Source organism: Vespa mandarinia, chromosome 3 (assembly GCF_050613455.1).
Source record: "Vespa mandarinia isolate Hongniang chromosome 3, ASM5061345v1, whole genome shotgun sequence".
In the NCBI taxonomy this organism is placed as follows: Eukaryota; Metazoa; Arthropoda; class Insecta; order Hymenoptera; family Vespidae; genus Vespa; species Vespa mandarinia.
In genome coordinates, this window is record NC_140812.1 from 7,460,563 (window position 1) to 7,475,160 (window position 14,598).

The 14,598-nt window shown below is 28.4% G+C and overlaps 2 protein-coding genes across 7 annotated transcripts; one reads left to right on the forward strand and one right to left on the reverse strand.

Annotated features, from left to right (window-relative positions):
* The first annotated feature begins 814 nt into the window (after positions 1 to 814).
* Positions 815 to 13,688, forward strand: LOC118447830 (uncharacterized). Of its 6 annotated transcripts, none has more exons than XM_085656218.1 (4): positions 815 to 904; positions 7,637 to 8,104; positions 9,850 to 10,002; positions 11,419 to 12,955. In XM_085656218.1, exons 2-4 carry the CDS (start codon positions 8,093 to 8,095, stop codon positions 11,581 to 11,583), a joined length of 330 nt encoding a protein of 109 aa, XP_085512344.1. In that variant the 5' UTR covers positions 815 to 904; positions 7,637 to 8,092; the 3' UTR covers positions 11,584 to 12,955. The 6 variants fall into 6 exon arrangements, 5 of the variants coding, with proteins under 5 accessions (XP_085512344.1, XP_085512343.1, XP_085512347.1 ...); XM_085656217.1 differs by lacking the exon at positions 815 to 904 and adding an exon at positions 1,526 to 1,648; XM_085656220.1 differs by lacking the exon at positions 815 to 904 and adding an exon at positions 6,702 to 6,781.
* On the reverse strand, positions 1,903 to 3,133 carry LOC118447781 (uncharacterized). Its single transcript, XM_035880120.2, has 3 exons — positions 2,861 to 3,133; positions 2,076 to 2,345; positions 1,903 to 1,992 (listed from the first exon to the last, which is right to left on the reverse strand). Exons 1-3 carry the CDS (start codon positions 3,131 to 3,133, stop codon positions 1,903 to 1,905), a joined length of 633 nt encoding a protein of 210 aa, XP_035736013.2.
* Positions 13,689 to 14,598: the final 910 nt, after the last annotated feature.

Below are 14,598 nucleotides of genomic sequence, written 5' to 3' on the forward strand. Positions count from 1 at the left end.
CTCTCTTATCTATCTCTCTCTCTTTCTCTTTCTTTCTCTGTTATCGCAATAAACATCATAAAGATTAGCCATTAAATTTTACGAACGTAACAATCAACACGTTATTGACGTAATAATAATAATAATAATAATAATAATAATAATAATAATAATAATAATAATAATAATAATAATAATAATAATAATAATAATAATAATAATAATAATAATAATAATAAAAAAGAAGAAGAAGAAAAATAAAAGTTTATTTTCGATTAATCGTAAATCGGTTTTAAATGATTATTCCCATGGACGCATTAAGCGTATATACGTACCTGAAAGAGAGAGAGAGAGAGAGAGTGAGAAGAGAGAGAGAGAGAGAGAGAGAGACAGAGGTGCGTGCGCATCCAACGCATGGCATTCGTTCGCACCTTCGACATTTCTGTTCTCCCGATAACGGGAGTCTCCGGGAGAGCCTACCCCAACGAACGTCGGTGACTCGACGGAGCATCATCGTCTTACGTTTGTCTCTCCCTTCTCTCTCCCTCCCTCCCGCCCTTCTCCTCTCCTTACGCGTTCTCGTTCAATGTGCGGCGGCGCTCTTACCATACATATATACATACAGAATACACACCATATATATGTATACATATATATATCTATATTGTGTATATATATATATATATATATATATATATATATATATATGTTGTGTCACGTACGAAACGTGGCACGCGCGTGAAGGTCGAACGTCGTCATCGGCCGACCGATATATTATATATATATATATATACATACATTCATACGTACGTACATATATATATGTTCGTTATACGTTTAATACATCACGTTGGGAATGAACGTTTCCTGGCATGGTATTATCCTTTATTAGAAGATTTTGTCCTCTGGGAGAAGATCCTTTGTGGTAAGAAAGATCAACTACTCCCGAGAGAGACGAAGAAATTTAGAAAAAAGGATAGAAAGAAAAAAAAAGAATGAGAACGAAACTCCCGCACTTCTTTTTCTACGAATACTGTTGCTCTCTTTTATATTCTCTTTTCCCCCACCTTCTTTCACGCTCGTGTCTACTGTCTTTTTCTTTTTTCTTTCTTTCTCACTCGCACATCAATCTTACCGTTCTCTTTTTCTCTCTCTCTCTCTTTCTCTCTCTCTCTCTTTCTCTTTCTCTCTCTCTCTCTCTCTTTCTGTCTCTCTCTCTTTCTCTCTCTCTCTTTCTCTCTCTCTCTCTCTCTCTCTCTCTCTCTCTCTCTCTTTCTCTCTCTCTCTCTCTCTTCGTTTTTTCTTTCACAAGTATCGGATTTAATTATTTCACAATGTTATTTTACGATTTCATATATTCATAATTTACATATATACTTTATACTTATTTTTTTTTCTTTCCTTCCTTTTTATTTTATACCTATTTTTTTCTTTTTTTATATATATCTATTTTTTTCTTTTTTTCCTGTTTTTTTTTTGTTTGAAATCGTCACCATTGAAAATAGAACTGGCTATAAAATAATTTCGAAGCATTCGTTCTCGTGATACCATCGATGTAAGTTTATTGGTCATATGCTAGTTTATCGACCGTGAATCTTTTCTTATTAATCGTGTAAAAGAATTTTATGTACTGGTGTTTTTTATTTAAAGTTATTCGTTTGTAATCTTGGTAAGTTGGTTTATAGTATTTCCCCCACCCCTCTCTCTCTTTCTCATTTTTTTTTTTTAATCGATTAGAGTTTATACGATTTCATATGATTTATTTAGTCACTTACATAAATATGTTTCTTTGTTACATAAATATGTATCCTAATGTCGTTTTCTTTTCTTTTCTTTTCTTTTTTTTTATTTAATTCGATTTTTTAATTTTCTATTTTTTTTTTATTTTTTAATTTTTTAAATATTTTTTTTTTTTTTTTAATATCATTTCGGAATACATTTTTCAATATCCTTGATGAACTTTTCAAACTTTTTCTCACACTCACTTGCCAATTTACTGTCTATTTCGTAAACCTAAATCATTCATAATTTAATTTAAGAAGTGTAGATTAATAATTAATTAATAAAACACAATAGACGAGCGAATGTTTTTGTACCTTCTTCGTAAATGTATCCTTTAAGCGTTTATCTTCGAATACAAATTTTTCTCCAATCTCTAAATTTTTGAAGACTTTTACTCTCAGAGGTCCAAATTTTTTTTGGAATTTAGTTACGTCACCTCCAGCCTCGTTCTCTACCTGTTGTATCGCCTCGTGTAACTTTCTCTCCTCGCTACCAAATTTGTCAACTCTTTTTGTAAATTTTTTTATCTCGGAATAAGCCGATTCATATTCTTTTCTTATTTTCGAAGAAAATTCTTCTTTAAGCTACGTGTTTTATATAATCGTTAATGTAAATCTATAATGAGAAGGAGCTTGAAAAAGCCGAAAACATTTTTACGATTGTTATTTATTAGGGTCAACATTTTTAAAACATTTTGAATCAGTATTTTAAAAGAATGTTATATAATATAAGTATTTAGTTTAACGTTGATTAATATAAAAACTTTTAATTAATTTTAATTTTTAATTATAATATTTGCAATTACATATAATAATTTGTCAGTATTTATAATAAAACAAAAAGAAATTCAGGAGCAATCTTGATACTTAATTATTTGTATATTAATCTTTTATATTACTTATTGATATTTTATTATAAATACTGATGAAAATATTCACATATATATGTGCGCGCGCGCGCGTGTGTGTGTGTTTGTGTATGCGCGCGTGTGAGTATATAGCATTTATTTTATTGCATAAAATACTTGCGTACTATTAATTAATAAGAATAATAAATTTCAAATAAATTTCTTAACAGTTTCTATTAACAAATTAATTACCTTTTCGACCTTTGCTATGGTAGTATTTTTACATTCCTGAGTAATATTCGGAACTTTACTCCAAGCTTGGTTAATTTGAATCATTCCTTTATCAATCCAAACTTTGACTTTCTGATTAAGTTTTTCATCGGTATAATCCATCAGAAATGTGTCTTCACTGCGAATATTATCGCTAACTTTTGCTAATATTTCACCACTCCAGTGAAGAACGCGATCGCGTTCTTCTTTCAATCCTGGGATCGTCGTCGGCATTTCACCCATTACTTGACCCATCTTTTAAATTTTTTATTTATTTATTTTATATATATATATATATATATATATCTTATATATATACATATATATATATAAGAAATAAATCAAATATTTATTGAATTTTCTTCTTACTTTGAATTTGTCACGTATTTTCTTTTCTTTTTTCTTTTCTATTTTTAAGCCAAATTAAAAGTTATTTATGGTGTACGATGGAAAAAATGTGTGATGACAGTTTTGTTTTGCCGTTGTCATGCGCACCGGCGTTGTATCCTTTTTTTTTTTTGTTTCATATCATTTTATGTTCCTCTTTTTTTTTTTTTGTTTGTTTTGTGTTTCATTAGTACAAATTATTTATACAAATTCGGTCGATGCATTTACTATTTTCTATCTTCAGAAATCGACGTATATACATACACACCTGTTATCCCGAATTTTGTACGATCTATGAATAGCCTCGCTAATATTACGAATTTATTTGCAAAAAATTATTTGCATTGTCTTAAGATAATTCGAATGATTAAATTAATAGAGAATTAAGATATTAATAAATATAGTATAAATATAGCACAATGTCAGTTTTATTCTTTGATTTATTTTATTTTATTATTTTATTATCTTTTTTTCAAAAAAAGTACGATATATATTAAATGGTTGACTAACGTTGTTGCAAAGTGGCGCCACGTAGCGGTAAAGCTTAATCATTATCTCTAAGCGGGATGCAATGATTAAATGATGATTGATCGTTTCATTAATGTAAGAAGGATGTGCAATAACCAAATAATTTGTAAGATTGCATCGAATTATTGATTAACGTAACTCGTGTTCGAGTGAGCACATTATTTATTAACGAATATAACAATGCGTGAGAAAGAAAGAAAAACGCTTTGATAATGAGTTCGTTTTTATATTTGTAATCAAGAAAAAAAGAAGAAAATAAAAAAGGAAATAAAAAATATTCAATGGATATTTCATCCTTTATAGTGAAAACCGGTAATGTAATTTACATTTGATTATTCTGTTTTTACAAAATAATTTATTACCACCAGTACTCGTAAAGATCTTTATAATTTCTTCGTTTATAAAAAAAAATCATTCGATATTCAATAACCTTGCAAGATTATACAGCAATAATATAAACAATAATTCATTAATTAATCATTGCAAGTATCTATATTTGAATAATGAAAATAATTTGACTGCATAATCTATATTCAAAGTAACATTTTTATTATTTCATATTATATTATATTGTGTTATGATATATTATATTATAATATATTATATTATGTGATATTATATTATACTATATTATACATTTTGTTATTTAATTATATATATGATAAATATTTTATTATTTAATATTTCATCATATATTATAGACGAACGGTACAACAGTGGTATATAACAACGAGTGACACGATAAACGACATAACTGATTTCTGTTTCCATTTTGGATTTTTTTTTTCACGTCTATTCAAACAGAACGGACGCATAAATACGTCCTGGACAATGGCGATGGCCAAGGTACATGCGTAGCTTCGACAAAAGGAATGTACTTTATATAGTGCCCGCGAAGATTACATTGAACATGGATTCTGCCTTGTCAAACGTTGTTGGAAAAGGAACTGGGACGGATGTCCGGCTGTCTGGAAAGTCCATGGCATTCAAACGAAGCCACGAACCATGCGCCATCATAGAATGTGTCGATTCGATTTAGAAGCAACATAATCTCCATTTGAGTTAACCAATAATCGGCTTATTGATTTTGATTTGTACCATTAAAGTCTATCTCATTGTTGTACAACGAATTAAAATACTTAAGGTGTATAGTATATATATGTATAACTTAACTGTATATATAGTAGATATATATATATATATATATATATATATATATATATATATATATACTATATCCGTTTGAGTTCCAGGGGGTATTGAAAAAACACTGTCGAAAAATCTCGAATAACGCAACCGTGCTTTCTCTAAATGAATATGAAAAGACCTAAGCGGTGCGATAGCGCTTCTTATATTTTATGTTCTGCACGTATAAGATGTGTTAGATAACGTGATTTTCGTCTTTTTCACATCGCTCGTCACATTTCTTGCAGTTGACAAAGTGATTTGATTTAGTAAAGTTGCCACGACATAACTTGCGACAATGCATAGTCTATAGTATTAAAAATGTAATAAAAAGATTACATTTAATTTGTGTGCAGTGTAAAAAAGAAATTCATCCAATATGTTTTGATAAATACCGATGTTATAAATTATAAATGTTACTCTCCATTTAAATTGTTTGTTAATAAAACAAAAATATTTTTAATTTGTAATTCGTTATTTTATGAAATACATTTGTATTATTAAATATGCGTACTGTAAGTTTATAAATACTTCAAGTTTTGTTCGATAAAAATTATTGAGAAGATAATAATGATATAGAAAATGTTTTATTTTGTAATGTATTATTGCACTATTATTATAGTATTTTATCTATCGTAAAATGTATTATTTACATTAAAAGAAGGAGCTGTGTGATGTACTTGCGTCAGTAAATCTGAGCACGCGACTTCGACAGTCGCACCGTTACTTGTCCACAACGCGAAATATGCTGGGTTTTCTCGACATAAAATTTGAACAGTGTGATCGCACTGCCTGGGACTCAAATGGTTAAATATAGTATATGTACTATATACCCTAAGTATATATATATATATAATATAATATAATATAAATATATATATATAATATAAATATACACATATATATAATATATATAATATGACTGTTATATACATATACATAATATATATTATTTATATATATAATATATATATATATAATAGTATATATAAGAGAATATATATATGTATATAATATATATACTATTATATAAATTATATACTATTATATAAATTTGATAAATATGATGCAATTGAACATTTATATTATTTATATATTTGTGTATGAAAATTATTACAATAATTGTTCATTGTATAGTCTTCACGTGATTATGACGTCCTATGACGATTATACGTGAGATCATTAAATGTCTGTTAATTATATGCATAATCAACTTTCATCCACATGTATCGTGAAATAATATATATATTACATAATATTTATAATTAAGTATTTATAAATGTAATATAATTGAACATTTAGATCGTACTTGATAATTGTTATAGTAATTGTTGTATAGTCACGTGACTATCTAGTTATATAGTCACGTGATTATGATATAATATGACCGCTATACGTGAGATCATTAAATATCCGTTAGTTATATTCATAATAAACTCTCATCCACATGTGTTGTGAAGTAATGTATAAATATACTTATTTATATATATATATCTATATTATATTTATATATATATATTATATATATATATATAGATATATATATATATTAACAGCTTGTTTATATAAATTTTAAATATTTATAAATTTTATATATATAATCGAACATTTTATGCTTGATAATTGTTAAAGAATTTGTTACATTGTAATGATCACATGATTATTACGTAATGCAAGATTATACGTGAGAATATCAAAGTCCATTTCTTATGTATTGTATAGTAAGCTCTTGTGAAAATAGTTATCAAAAAATAAAATATGTATATATATATACATACATCAGTGGTATATATTAATTATTAAGTAATAATAATAGTGATTAAATATTTATATTGTGCTTAAAAATTGTTAAATTTGTTAGTCATTTGATTATAATGTGATACAAGATATTAAGTGAAATAGTTAAATATCCGTTTATTATATAATATATATATTATATGATATATATATATATTATATATATTAATATATTATATATTATATTATATATTATATATTATATATTATATATTATATTATATAATATATTATATATATTATATATATATTATATATATTATATATATTAATATATTATATATATATAATAATATTATATATATGTATGTATATAGTGAACTCTCATACATCATGTTTGTAGAATGAAATCAAATTTGACTTTCAATTCGACAAATGAAAGCATCGTCGCGTGTATTTTTTATCGTAAAAAAATCGAACAACATTTCATGGTAAAGGGGTTAGCGATCATATATGTATGAGTATATAAAAAAGAGGTCTCGTATCGTCGTTCGTTGACAATTAAAAATTGCTCGTTATCGTCAAACTATTTTTACTTTCTATGTAAAATCATTGACAGTCGGAGATCGCCAATTTTTCATTTGCCCGTGCCAATTCAGATTAAAAGTTTCTGATCGAAGGAACGAGAACGCGATGATTTAAAGTGGCGGGAAATAACAAAGTGCCCTTTTTAAAATTGTTATTTCCAATCGGATTAATATTCGAGTCGTTTATTTATTTAGTTATTATTTAGATTTATTTTTTGTTTCTTTTTTATCCTTTTTCCTGGTATTTGTTTTTTTTTGTTTTTTTTTTCCTTTTTCCTTTAAAATACCATATATCCCTTTGCAAATTTTTGAAAATCCTTTTAATATTTTTCAGTTTAAACGGAGTTCAAATCCAGAAAAAATAATTGGAGAAAGAGACAATTTGCATGGAATTCGTGACAATTCCACTAGTGTGAAGGATCCCTTAACGAGGGCGGCCCTGACCGCTACCGTTATCCTATTCGATGCTTCATTGACTTTCATCCTAACTTGGGTGATGCGTGTTTCGCACACGTGACATACAGTTTGCATGGATATGTGACATACGAGGTGTACGTAAACGAAACTACTGCTGCTACTGCTACTGCTACTGCTGCTGCTGCTGCTGCTGCTGTTGCTGCTGCTGCTGCTGCTGCTGCTGCTGCTGCTGCTACTGTTGTTGGTAGAGACGATGTACGGCCGGTTATACAGAACGTGTTACTTCATGGTGACACGTAACACGGCTAGATTGCCGCTATATTTCATTTTTCCATAAATGTCGAATGAATGATTCGAAACACGTATAAGTTTCATGATAAAACATGTAAGTTTTTTAACATTCTCTTTTCTCATATCTTATGACGTATGGATTCGTGTGCATATGCATTATTAATACATATGCAATTATAAAATTTAATAGACTTTTGGTGTACCTTGAATAAAAAAAAAAAAGAAAAAAAAAGAAAATATACAAAAGATTTAATGTACGTATATATATACATATATCTGTATATATAGATAAATTTTAATAATAATATCTGGTACAATCTTTAAATAATACATATATATATATATATATGTATATATATATAAATAATAGATCAATAATCAACATATACGTATTAAAAGAAACACAAGATGTGACATAGTGAAAGAGGAAATCTGATGACATATAAAAGAGTTTTACTCTAACTAATCTTTATTTATTTTATTTAGAATTAAAAAAAAGTGAGTAAAAACGATAAAGGAATAAAATAATCCTTTATTACATTTTATATTCCTTCCATATTATTACATTATACATTATTGTATTATTTAAAATGATATTGCGCATATTATCATCGTATACATAGATATGTTCAACAAGTATTACAACGTACGTATTATACATACATACATACATACATGCATACATACATACATACATACACACACACACACACACACACACACACACACAAAGATATACATAAATACACAAGGAAGAGATGTACGCGTAGTTGTAGACGGAAAGAGACGAACGGGCAAGGTTCTACTAGCTTTATGGTATCGCTCGAGCGACAAATTGAACTAAAAATAACCCTTTGCACAGTGGTGGTACTTGACTATTCGTGCGTGCGAAGGTAGCCTTGCCAAGTACGGAATATACACCTCGCTTGGGTGCCTCTTTGAAGCTGACGGTTTGTGGTAGCTGCCTTGTCGGTTACGTGTGCGCGTCTGCACTACGTCGTGACCTACCTTTTATACGCCTATACTATTTTGCGTGAGAAAGAGAGAAAGAGAGAGAGAGAGAGAGAGAGGGAGAAAGATAGAGAGAGTGATAAAAAGAAAGAAAAACAGATCGCTTGCTATTCGTGTCTTTATACATATTATTTTTTTTCTCCTTTTTTTCCTCTCTCTCTCCTTTAATTTTCTCTCTCTCTCTCTCTCTCTCTCTTTTTCTCTCTCTTGCTCTTGCCTTTTTTTTTTTTTTTTTTTTTTTTTTTTAACGACCATAATCACACTGTTATTCTCGACTGAATTTATTTTTAATATCTATCTTAAACGTAGGTATTGTCTTTTCTCGTGTATCGATCAAAATAATTACGATAAATGAGGACTTAGAAGGAACGATCGTATCTTTCAGATTTTCTTCTTTTTTTAAATCTTTGTTTCCTTTTTCTTTTATTTTATTTTATTTTTTTTTCTCTCTGAATAAATTAAATTATCTCCCGGAATTGTTAATAAGTATAGAGATTGTCATTTTGTTATATGAATTATTTGAAAAATTTTTTATTAATACATAGATGTTTCTTCTTTCTTTCTTTCTTTATTATTATTATTATTATTATTATTATTATTATTATTATTATTATTAATATTATTATTACAAATATATATTGTAATAGTTAATTTTGTTATGTCACTTAAAGTCATTTATCATAATAATTCATTCTTCGATGTCACAAATAACATTTATAGATAACTGTCGATCGATAACATTGGTAAAATAGACAATTTCCCGTTAGTTTGGTTATAGATTTGATTATGGTGATGACGTTCGTTCAATATCCGTTCGGTATCTTCCAGCTGGTAGATCAAAACCAAAAAAGGGAATGGAAAGAGAGTGAATTGATGGTGTGCCTAACGAACACGGGCCAACTAACACGAAAAGAGAGACGTTACTTCCGGTCCTGTTTGCCGAACCAACCAGAAAGAATTAACCGGATAGCGCATGTATCGGTCCGTGCATCAAAGGCATCGGATATAACTTGAACGATCGCTTCGTATTCGGCTTCAGATCTAGTCATCCGTTTATATTTATCGATCGTTTTTTTTTATCGTTTCCGTATAATATTCGCGATAACAAGAATATGCCATACATAGTTTTGTTAACACTTTTTTTTTTCTTCCTAAGATTAAATAATACATGAAAGTGAATTGTCTAAGATAAAACCATAGATAATTCATTTTTCAGCAATGGCAACGATCATTATTACGTATCATTGTACGTTGTTACTTGATTTATTAATAACTCAAAGATTACATTTAACAATATATTTTATATATATCATATATTATAATATATTATTAAAGAATAATATATTATATATATATATATATATATATATATAAAAAGAAAAAAAATGATTACAATGTTAAACCTTTCGTTATTAAACGATGACTTGACTATATAATCTTGATCTTTAATCAAATTGAATAAAAATATTCAAATCAACTTCAATAAAAATCAAATAAGAAATTGATAATTTACATGACGCGACAAAAGCACGTTTTGTCAGCGAATAAAGTTCATAATAAACTTTTATGTAATCTGATCTTTTTTTTTCGGTCGCAGGATGAAAAAATATTTCATACGTTTTTTTATTTTTTTGTTTTATTTATTTATTTATTTATTTTTTTTTTTTTTTACGGAACGTAGAATATGTTGCTGTTATAGAAAAAATGTAGATTGACCTTGAAACGAATTTGAATACTTTCGATAAGTAAACAAAACAACAAACTTGCACCTTAATATTAAATGACTCATGTCTGAACAATTGTTCTCGAAAATGGCGTATTTTCAAAATAAAGATGTATAACGTCATATTATGAACATTTATTATATAGATATTTATATACAGATAATCCTCGTATTTTATCTAATACGAGTAATTCATAGTAATTAACATACAAACTAGAAGATAAATGATAGTACATGTTTAAACAAATATTTTGCATGATAACGCTTAAACGTTTTCGGAAAAATAAAATGAGACGCGTATCTTAATTATCATTTAAAATATAGAAGGTTAAAAACTAATGCATATATCCATTTAAAAAAGAAAAAAGTATATATTTTTTTTTTATGTATTTATATATATATATATATATATATATATGTACATAAAGTGAAAAGATAAAAATATAAAAATTTCTAAACTGTATAAATTAAGATGTTTAAGAATCGCGTTTGTATCTGTACTTAAGTATATGACAAGTTACATGACATATAATTACAGAGAGATATAAAGTACATGATTAGTTCTTGTTGAACTGCAAGTAAACTTCCGACTAAATCTGAGTACATTCTTAATTACAATATTAATTACATATTAACAGATGAAATAATAATACAAAATTATAATATTGTTTTAGGTAATCGGGCCAGTTTTCAGATTGAAAACTTTGAACAAGGGATCAAGTGTTAGTAGAACAAAGACTCGTCTGGTGTTAGATCAAGAGGTACCGAAGATTTCTTTACTTGGAAATTTTCAAGTTTTAAACCCACCAACCAAATGTGCTGATCGTACGACGGAATAATTTCGGTGTTAAAAGGACCACATTAAAGATTTCTCTCTCTCTCTCTCTCTTTTTCTCTCTCTTTCTCTCTCTCTCTCTCTCTCTCTCTTTTTCTATGTATCTATCTATCTCTCTTTTTCGAAGTGTCGAGAGAAGCGATTTATTTAATTAAGCGACAGATTCTGTGTCGTTCGGAAAGCGTAGTCGATTTGAAACGGAAGGAGAGCTTCGAAATGCGGAGGAGGGCAACAACGCAGCAACCAAACACTTGTGGCTTTTAAGCTTGTGGCGAACCGGTGCTCCTGATTCAATTACCTTTGAAATCCTTTGTCGTCGGACATTAAAGCCGGAGCTAATCCTGGGAGCACGTTGGGAACTCCGAATGGCTTTTCCTCCTCCTTCACCTCCTCCTCCTCCCTCTCTCTCTCTCTTTCTCTCTCTTTTCCTCTCTCTTTCTTTCCCTTTCTTTCTTTTTCTATTTCTTTTAGTTTCTTTTCCTGTTTCTTTTTTCCTTCTTCTTTTTTTCCCTTTTTTTTTTTCTTTTTTTCCATTGATCAGAAAACATCCCCGTGTTAAGCCGTGACGGGAAATTTTATGGGGCGTTTAACGATAATCGATGAACAAAGATGGCTACACTGATTATATTTTTAGTACACTCATTATTTTTCTATTTGATCATTTTTATTTTTGTTTTATATTCCTTTGCCGTTTATTTAGATAATGAGATACGAATAATACAAGGCAATGGGATTATTATTCTAGCTAATATGTTTTACTTTTCGATGGACGAATAGAGAATGATCTAAGTACTGATAGATTCGTACCATAAAAAAGAGAGAGAGAGAGAGAGAGAGAGAGAGAGAGAGAGAGAGAGAGAAAGAATGAGATAGAGTGAAGGTGAAGGATCGAAAAGGAATGATTCCTGAATCGTTGAGCTTTCACACTCAGTTGAGCGTAAATTTTTCAGTTTCGGCTGGTCGAACGTTATCGATGATAAAATTGGTAAGTGCAAGAAAATTGGAAAATCTCTTTCTGAAATGACTTTTTTTTCTCTTTCTCTTTTTTTTTTTTTTTTCGGATAAAAAACCTAGCCGAAAGTCTACAGATTTTTTTAGAATTTTTTTTTTGTTTAGATAAATTTAGCACTACGACGAAATGTATCTATTCACATTTTTTCTTTTTCTTCTTTTTTTATTGCAAATTTTTTTAATTATCATTGTAAGAAATATTTGGTTTCGACAATAGATAAGTTTCGATCATGAACAATCCAATTGATGCAAACAAAATGTGTAAAAGTTATTAAAACGGTGTTTAAATCATCTATCTTTATGGCTTATTCAAAAAGCCGTGAATTTCAATGTAAAATCCATTCTATCTCTTTCTCTCCCTTTCTCTCTCTCTCTCTCTCTCTCTCTCTCTCTCACTTTCAGAGGAGAGAGTTTTCTAGTTTTGAAACCACAAATGAGTACTACATAACGAGATCATTCATGGCTTTTGTTATTTTTCTATATATATTCTATATATATATATATATATTTTTTTTTTTCTTTTTATTTCTTTTTTCTTCTTTTCACATGTGTATATGCGAAAGGATAAAAATTAAAAATATATAGGTGGATGGTTGATTTGTTAATTATTAAAAGTACGATATGTGAATTAGGAAAAGAATAAATATGAAAATGAAAGTCGAGTATTATTAAGCATCTATTTTTTAATTTTCTCTTTCTTCTTTTTTTTTCTTTTTTTACACACACACAACCTAGACATACATACATATACATGCATGGAAGCTTGATATAGAAAGAGAAAGAGAAAGAGAAAGAGAGAGAGAAGGTTCGCTAATCATTTTCTTTTTTTTTTTTTTGCCAATTATTTTCTGTGCCTGAAAGAGGGAGTATATTTCGAAAGTGGAACGATAGAGGCTTATCGATAGGATGAACGTCATAAAGCGATGCATCTTAGAACATCGAAGGTCAACAAGAGAAATCTGGAGCACCTGAATACTTATCTTTTGAGAGGAGAATCATTCCTCTTCTATTGAACAATATTTCCTACTTTGATCTCCCTAGGTATTATTGATAAGGCTTATAACAGTGTTAACAAATTGTACAAATAAAATCTACGCAAGTTATATTTCAATATTTTTTGATCAGTATTTTTATTAATTAATGATAAATATTTTTTTAAATAAATGATCAATATATATACATATGAATATTTTGATCAGTGTAAATAATTAATTGTCAAGTTTCCTTCATTTATATTTCCCTCATTGATACTTTATTATATTATTATTTGTTACAAAATACTTATTAAATGTTTTAAAATACTGATCAAATAAATAACAATCCAGTAAATTAATATTGAAATATTCAACTTGATTAGAACGATTTAAACTCTTTAAAAAAAATTAATACACTTTGTTGATCAATTATTACATATCAAAAATTAATGCATTTAGCACCTGATATATTTACAATTGAATCGGAATCTTTATTAAAATATATTAAAAATTCAGAAAAAATTGTTAATATCGAAGTTAAGGACAAACACCATATGATAAAATATTATGTATATGTATTACATACATATTATTATGTATGTATATATATATACATATATCATAATAATATTTTTCAATAATTTTTATTATTTATACAGAAAAACGATAAGTTTCGCGTGAAAAAGCTTTGTATTTTAGCGTCGAAACTTTGACTTGATAAGAAGCAAAGAAGCTTAGAAGAATAGTAGGTGTACAAAGTAGAGAGAAAGAGAGAGAGAGAAAGAGAGAGAGAGAGAGAGAGAGAGAGAAAAGGGATCGAAGGTGAAAGTATTTTCAAGATCGAACGTTTTGCCGTACGTTCTCCTTCCACTGTAGGACTATAAATCGTTCGATCCTGTCTTACCCTCACCCTTTCTCCTACCCTTCCTTTCTTTCTCTCTCTCTCTCTTTCTCTCTCTACTAGTTCGTTTTACGAAGCGCATACGTCGTGGCATTCGTCGAACGTCTTGCCGCTCGATCGAGTATCGTCGTTC

Coding starts and splice junctions, on each gene's coding strand:
- LOC118447830 (XM_085656218.1), top strand. Junction 10,003..11,418: donor ACCGGATAGCGCATGTATCG/GTCCGTGCATCA, acceptor ATATTGTTTTAG/GTAATCGGGCCAGTTTTCAG.
- LOC118447781 (XM_035880120.2), bottom strand. CDS start 3,133: ATGGGTCAAGTAATGGGTGAAATGCCGACGACGATCCCAGGATTGAAA. Junction 2,346..2,860: donor CCATAGCAAAGGTCGAAAAG/GTAATTAATTTG, acceptor TAAAACACGTAG/CTTAAAGAAGAATTTTCTTC. Junction 1,993..2,075: donor AGGATACATTTACGAAGAAG/GTACAAAAACAT, acceptor TGAATGATTTAG/GTTTACGAAATAGACAGTAA.